The sequence below is a fragment of the Triticum dicoccoides genome, chromosome 5B, assembly GCF_002162155.2.
Source record: "Triticum dicoccoides isolate Atlit2015 ecotype Zavitan chromosome 5B, WEW_v2.0, whole genome shotgun sequence".
NCBI lineage: Eukaryota > Viridiplantae > Streptophyta > Magnoliopsida > Poales > Poaceae > Triticum > Triticum dicoccoides.
The window spans coordinates 570,492,388-570,499,593 of record NC_041389.1 but is presented as its reverse complement, the minus strand read 5'-3'; the positions used below and the strand labels follow the sequence as shown (position 1 = coordinate 570,499,593).

At 44.3% G+C, this 7,206-nt stretch overlaps 1 protein-coding gene across 2 annotated transcripts; it reads right to left on the bottom strand.

The window, feature by feature from the left end:
* Nucleotides 1–1,087: 1,087 nt before the first annotated feature.
* Nucleotides 1,088–3,283, bottom strand: LOC119306184 (probable arabinosyltransferase ARAD1). Of its 2 annotated transcripts, XM_037582483.1 has the most exons (3): nt 3,170–3,283; nt 1,908–3,064; nt 1,088–1,835 (listed from the first exon to the last, which is right to left on the bottom strand). In XM_037582483.1, exons 2-3 carry the CDS (start codon nt 2,919–2,921, stop codon nt 1,323–1,325), a joined length of 1,527 nt encoding a protein of 508 aa, XP_037438380.1. In that variant the 5' UTR covers nt 2,922–3,064; nt 3,170–3,283; the 3' UTR covers nt 1,088–1,322. The 2 variants fall into 2 exon arrangements, with proteins under 2 accessions (XP_037438380.1, XP_037438379.1); XM_037582482.1 differs by having other exon boundaries at nt 1,908–3,283.
* Nucleotides 3,284–7,206: the final 3,923 nt, after the last annotated feature.

Genomic DNA, 7,206 nt, shown 5'->3' with positions numbered 1-7,206 from the left:
TATATATGTCCGCAATAATGCGCAAGGCAAAACCCGTGCCATAAAACGAGATCAACATGTCCTAGGGGGAATGGTGGAACCTTTTGGCCTTTCTAGAAATAAAGAAAAAATTACCGAGGCCAAAGCGCGTGAACCGGAGAAAGAAATCAGACTCATCATGGAGACTGCCCATGAGTCGAGATGCCTCTTCGGTGCAGATTATGTGAATTTTCCATTTCAACATATCTGAAACCTTGAAACCTTGTCACCTATTAGCAGAAGTATCTAATTTGTGCCTCCATGTTAATTTGGAGACCTATCTACTTGTACTCGGGATCAAAAGAGCACTTTCTTACTCTTTGATGGCTATATAATTTATGCAGTTACGCCCTATGTTATGTTATTAACTAAGAGACCTATCTCATTTTGCTTCTATGTCTGGATTTTTAAGGATTTCAATCCATTTGGATAATATTAATTTGTTACAATAACTAGTGAATTTTACAGGAAAATTAAAATTTGCATAAAAGGATGCAATGATGAAACCAAGTCTTCGCCATAGGCAAGTGCACATACGGCCTAAGGATTTGGGCAATGCCAATTAGAGAGTTTCTAGTATCAGAAGTGAATCGTAAACATGCAAATGAATGTTTTTATTTTGAGTAATAGCTTGGACTTCATTCACATGATGAGAAGTTAGTACGAAGCACCCTCTCCAACATCTCAGTAGTGGAAGCGTTCCATGACTTTAATTTTACATTAACACAATTTACAGTCCTGAAGCACCATACGACGTTAAACGTTTACATGATCCTAAAATTACTTTAGAAGGGTATTATTGTACAGTCAGTATCAACTAATTCTAATCCCTATTCATCCAATGCATCAAACTAGAGATCGGAACAATCTAATCTTTTTGATTGAAGGGGTAATTTCTAATCTCCATCTTTAATCTGCATCGAAATCTGTAAACTTTTCTAAGGGGGGTGTTCCAAAGCAAAATTCATATGTAGTTTGTATATAAAACCTTCCTATTTTCCTAGCTGTGGAACTGTATCCTGCAATATTTTTCATGTGGACAGCTCAGCAGCATATATGTGCTCATAATAATACATGTTAGTCTTACTTACAGCATCAATCATCATTACGGAAAAAAACTATTCCTGCCATAGAAATTCAATGGCAAAAAAAATTAATACCAAATGAAGGCCTTAGTAAGCAAAATAAATGTCGGTTTAAATCGGGTGCTTGCACCATGGATCATCTAGTTTATCTAATATGGTGACCTTAGAAACTCTCACTTGGGATCAAAACTGCAAGCTAGCTCTAAATTGCTAGACCTTTCATGAATCTGAATGTGTTCTCTGATACCTGCCAGTCTTGTGGAGCTGCAGCTTCAGAGAATGCATCTTGCGAGCCACCGCTCCCCAGATCATCTGAACAGCATCATCGGGCTTCGAAGGGTATTGGTACTCAAAGTGACGAGCCACCTCCTTCAGCCTTCTCCACATGGTAGTCCACTCGTCCCGGGTCACGCCTCGGAGAATGCGCAGCAGGGAGCCCTGCCTCACAGCATCAGACGCACGGACGAACACGCAGAACTCCGAGTAGTCGAGGACGTCCTCGAAAGGGAGCTCGATCTCGTCGCTGATTATGACGGGGACGCAGTGGCTGACGATGGCGTCGAAGAGGCGGTTCGAGGAGGGGGTGTCGCCGGCGATGTTCAAGCAGAACTTGGACGATGCCATGCCTTTGGTGGCGCGCCTGATCCCGTTCTGCCGGACGCTCCCGTAGGTGAAGTGCACGTCTTTCTCGTCCTTGAGAAGCTGGTACAGCTTCTGCCGAACCTTTCCACCCTGAAACCACCAAAGAATTCCCAATTGTTATACCTTGGCAGGGCACAGAGAAGAGAACGTTCTGCCACTTACATCTTTCCTGTGAATGGCTCCTTGGAAGTAAGCCAGGACCGGCCGCTGTTCGAACGCCGGCGATTCGTCGTCTCCGAGAGACCGGACCACGTGCATGTAAGGAGCGATGACGTCCTTCTTCAGGTTCGCGACGTCTGGCGGGTACCTCCCGAAGTCCGAGAGCACGTACATGGCGGCGCTGAGCTTCCTCCTGGCCTGCATCATGCTGTTGGGATGGTGAGGGACGACGAGGTGGTCCTTGCCGCCCCACCTCCTCCACTCCTCCTGCCTCATCAGGTACCTCACCAGCTCGGCCTGCAGGACCCTGTTCCTGCTCACCCTATCCCTCCCCCGGAGCTTCGAGTGCCGGTTGTAGCTCAACGACGCGAAGAACGGCACGAAGAAGACGTCGGCAAGGCTGGCGTTTGTCACCCTGACGGCGACGCAGGGCCTGCTCATGCCGCCGCCGGCGTCCGGACTGTGGGGCAGGGTAGAGGATAGTATGTCAAGCGTGAGCCAGTACGCGACGCTGTGCTGTAGGTTCAGTCCGCCTGGGTAGTGTGGCACGGCGCCCGCGTCACGGACGTCCGGCCACGCCTCCTTCCCGTCCCACCCCAGCATGCCAAAGTGGAACTCCGGCGGCAGGTCGTACAAGTAGACCCTGAGCTGCGCGCTCTCCGCGTCGCATGATCCCTTGCTCCCTTCTCCTCCTGCTGCTCCTGCCAACGGCGTCTCTCGAACAACCGGATCGCCCATCCTGACGGCGCCGACCATCAAGTCACTACTGGATGGCACGGCCACCGGGATCGACACAGGATGGTCGCCGCTAGTATTGTGTCTGTCTCTGTCAACATCATCGCCGGCGAGCAATGGCGTCTTGTCGGCATCGGCTATCAGGATCGCGTTGTTGATCCGGGAGTTGACGAGAGCCCAGCAGGAGAACGCCAGGAGGGAGAGGGCCAGGAATGTCACGAAGCGGATCACTCTCCTGTGCTCCGGCGGCGGCGAAGGCTGCATCTTTCTCTCCACTATCATCCAAGGAACAGCACGCAGGGCCGGAGAAGAGATTTACCGCCAGAATCCGGTTAAATTCGCCGTCGGCGAACTGCAACCTCAAGAACCATCATACAAACGAGCCAGAGACTCGATCTCTTCGCAGGTCCAGAAAATCAATCGATCTTCTTATCAAAGGGAACAGACATGTGCTGCCATGAATGATTGAACCAGAGAGAACAACCGGAGGGGGCTGATCGTTTGAATTGCGGAAAGGAACAACAGATTACCTGCGTGATTTTGCCCTGGGGGCGATTGGATCGCGCAAAGGAACACAAATCAGCTTATCTGTATTGTCTCGGGATCGTTTATTCCAGCCAATTGTCATCTATCGTTCCTGCATGCATGCTGATCTGTTTCTTTTCGTTGGAGATTTCAGCTCGACGCCGCAGAAAAAGCGGCCAACTGTTTATTGATGGTCAAAGATCGGAGAAGCCAACACGTGTGCACCGCACTAAGAGCGTCTCCATCAGTTCCCAGAAAAATCTTTCCGGTAGGTAGGTGGTTAATAGCAAAAGGCCCGTGCGTTGCAAGGGGATAATAAAATCGTTGTTTTAAAATCAAGTTTCAAATATTCACACTCCATGCATAATTGCATATACACGTATTTGAATTTTTATGCACCACATGCGGATGTAAGACATGTGCATTTTAATACGCTCACAATGGATCGAGGTTGGACTTTATCCTTGATGCGTGTATTCCTTTTAAGTACATCCTTGATGCATGTATGCGAAGAAAAAGAAAAGATCAGTCTCACGATGGATGGAAAACTGAAGGGCCCTATGATGTACGAATAATTCAGAGGAGCACTCGTTTTTTCACTTTTACGGGTGACAGGGTGGGTAATTTATTTCAATTTTCGTGACAGTTACAATGAAAGACGAAAAATTCGGAGAAACAATTAACAAAGAGTTTTTTTTACTTAGGGGTGACGGGGTGGGTAATTTACTTCAACCATAGGGGCATTTTGATGACACACCAAAAAAACAGAGAAGCAATTAAAAAAGAGTATTTTTCTCTTTTGGGTGGCAGGGTGGGTAATTTACTTAAATTTTAGGGGCAGTTTCGATTACAAACGAAAAAAATCATAGAAATAGTTAACGAAGAGTTTTTTTTAACTTACGGATGGCAGGGTGGGTGATTTATTTCAACTTTGTGGGCAGCTTTCAGTAGGTCGATAGACCAAAAAGTCGGAGAAACGCAATGTCCTTTATTATGCGTAGGTATAGATTGGTGTTCCTCCAATAATTTTTTGGGGGTCTTCAGGTGGATTGCTTTTGTAGCTTCTCAATAAATAAATCCTCAATAACCAGCATGACATGTGAGGCCCACTTGATGAGATATTGCTTTCTCCAGACCATGGCATTTTTTGACTGACGACGGCGCAGTGGTTGCCGACGGCTATGGTGGCGGTTGCAACAACGCGGTGGGCAGCGGTCGCGGAGATGGCAGTGGCTCGTGACATGGCACGGCCCCCTGGTATAAGGGTTATCGGAAGGAGAGAGATAACTCTTCCTCTATTAAAGGGGGGTTGGGATGATTTTTCGGGGACCACCAAAAAAATTAGGGAATGGGCAACTACCAAAGCACCTTTTCGGCCCAACTTCTCCAATACCAAAAAATTGTAGGGGAAAGGGGAGCTTCCGGAGATGCTGTAAGACGGACTTGTATTTCACATGTCTTCTTGAAAAACGACGCCACAAAAGTTCAATGGAGTACTATGTCATCCTACCTAGAAGATGAGGACTAGCGGACTATTTCAATCGTATTAATCTCGAAAATTACCAAAAAAGGAGGCAATCATTGAAAACTTGCATGAGAGATGCAACATTCTTTTTTAAGAAAAGTGTATAATATACTAAAACGGTGACAATGTTTGTCGACCAGACACATCACTAACTCGGGAACACCCCTACTCACTTTTTATCTACCATACTTGGTCCGTTCATGGCTGAACTAGCTATTGACAGATTTTGGTGTTCCTGAGAGGGTGAAATTTTGGGGAGTTACCTATTATATCAGGTGGGGCTAATAAAGCTTTGAATGAGATGTTCGTTGTGAAATCCTCATAACATTTTTACTACTTTTAAGTGTGTCTATTTTTATTTGTGCTTGTATTTCAATTTTCCCTAGAGTTTTTGGTGGATGATGGATGGGTCTTCAACTTTTGTCAATTATTATTGCCTCTATAGTTGGAGGCAGGGGCGGATGCACGTTGATGGATGTGGGGGCAGCTGCCCCCACTCGATTTTTGTTCGCACGCTTGGATCGATCCTGTCAAGCTACGCGTGCCCCCACTTGGCCCATTACTTTGCCCCCGCTCAGCCCAATTTCTTGTTTATTTTGAAAAGCCCATAAATATTTTAAATTTGTAGAAGGCTAGAAGCAGCCCACGACCAAGAAACAGCCTACGCGCGAGCCAGAACCTACGATTGCATTATTCGATCGATCAGTGCGGCCCAAGTCGACGCACGCACATAATGACTGAAAGTAAAAACGCACGACACGGCATCCACGTCGAAATTGTCATTCAAGCGATCGCGGCTTCACGCAGTCATCGGCTCGCCGCCGGCCATCAACGACTTGCCGTCGCCCATCTCTCGTGCTTGCGAGTCGCCGCCGCAACACGGACTCAACACCAAATCTGCAATTCTAGCGTTTTAATTGACATCAAGTAAGCCGTATATATATACTACGTAGATCACTAGGGTTCTTTCTTTTCAATCTTTTTTTGTTTGCAGTTTCTATGTACAAACCATATTAATTAGTATAATCAATTTATGTGTATAATTTTCAGATTTAGATGACTGGTCAGTTCACACAATTATCTCGTAAGATGTAAATTTCAGTTCCAATTTTAGTCTAGACTGACACACTCAAAATTACATTTGAATAATCTATTCTTCCTAGTTTTCTGCACACTTCACCTTCATGTATGATGCTCAACTTGACATGTTCATTCAATGTTTTGCGTTTTAGCACTTAAAAGTTGCTGGGAATGTAATGGAGAGGTTATTCCAAAAACCAACAATCTCCAAGATGCCTGAAAACTAGTTGATTTGAACAAGCTTCCAATGCATCCATCTAAAAGGAAGAGGACTCACAAAGAGAAAGGAAGAGGATTGCATATTACAATCCCAATCAACACGAGGATATAAGAAGAAAGTACTTGATGTGAGGGCCTCATCGGCGTCGTCCTAAAAAGTTGAAGCCATGCACAAATGTGAAGATCAATCGACATTTTAGTGCTAACTGGTATGAACCATAGTCGTATTTGCTTTGTCAAAAAAGAATTGCAAAAAAAAATCTAATGTGATAGTTACACGTTTTCATGAGGTGAAAACCGTCATGAGATGAAATGAAAGGTAATGTGCTAAAGCCCTTTTTCAATTTTATAAAGGCATTCTTCAAAGTATTCATTCTCCCTCCATTTGACAACGTTTTTTCTTCTTCCAGGTTGTAGGTTGGATTGTTAAACAATGTGTCAATGTTCTCTTTGGCAGCTTCAGAAGAAGATATTGAAATACTGATGTAAGTCATTTTATTTCAAATTGTTATATTTTTAAATTTGCTATGAATGTGGTTATCTCATGGAGAATGAAGTGATTTTGCCTAGGTTTTAGTTTATATGGAGAATTGCCTTGTTAATTCATGAATATGGCCATATATTTTTGCCCCCTCTCAACTTTTTTCTGGGTCCGCCCCTGGTTGGAGGCTTGGAGCCTGCTCCCTTGGTTTTTCCTCAAAGAAATATTTCTGAACATTGGGATTCCAAAACCCTGGCCTTACTTCCAAAAGCAACCATCCACATTACATGCAAAATTCTTCAAAAAATCATATAAGTTTCTCTCCACATATGAAACCCCGTTCCACCAAAAATGTCCCATGTTCTAGTTAAATTATTGTAAATGGACATTAATTTCATGTATACCCTTTAATGGTCATTAATTCCAAACCACACTTTGATGCCCTCCATAAATCTTGGAAAATATTATATAGCCTCCTAGGGTTGCAAATGGTCTAATTATGCAAAATCATTGGGACTCGTCATACACATTTCCACCAAATCATCCAGACAGTAGTTTTGGGTCTTGATGGCACTTGTTTTTTTAGAATGAAGATGCAAGTTGCATCTGGCTTTAAATTAATAAAGTCTTAATAAGCAGCATTCCGACTAGTTCACCATGAAACTTAAAAGTTATAGGTAGAGGATATGGCAAAATGGCGTATCCAAAACAAGGTCATGATCGAGTCTGTCTTTGAG

Coding starts and splice junctions, on each gene's coding strand:
- LOC119306184 (XM_037582482.1), bottom strand. CDS start 2,921: ATGATAGTGGAGAGAAAGATGCAGCCTTCGCCGCCGCCGGAGCACAGG. Junction 1,836..1,907: donor GAGCCATTCACAGGAAAGAT/GTAAGTGGCAGA, acceptor TGGTGGTTTCAG/GGTGGAAAGGTTCGGCAGAA.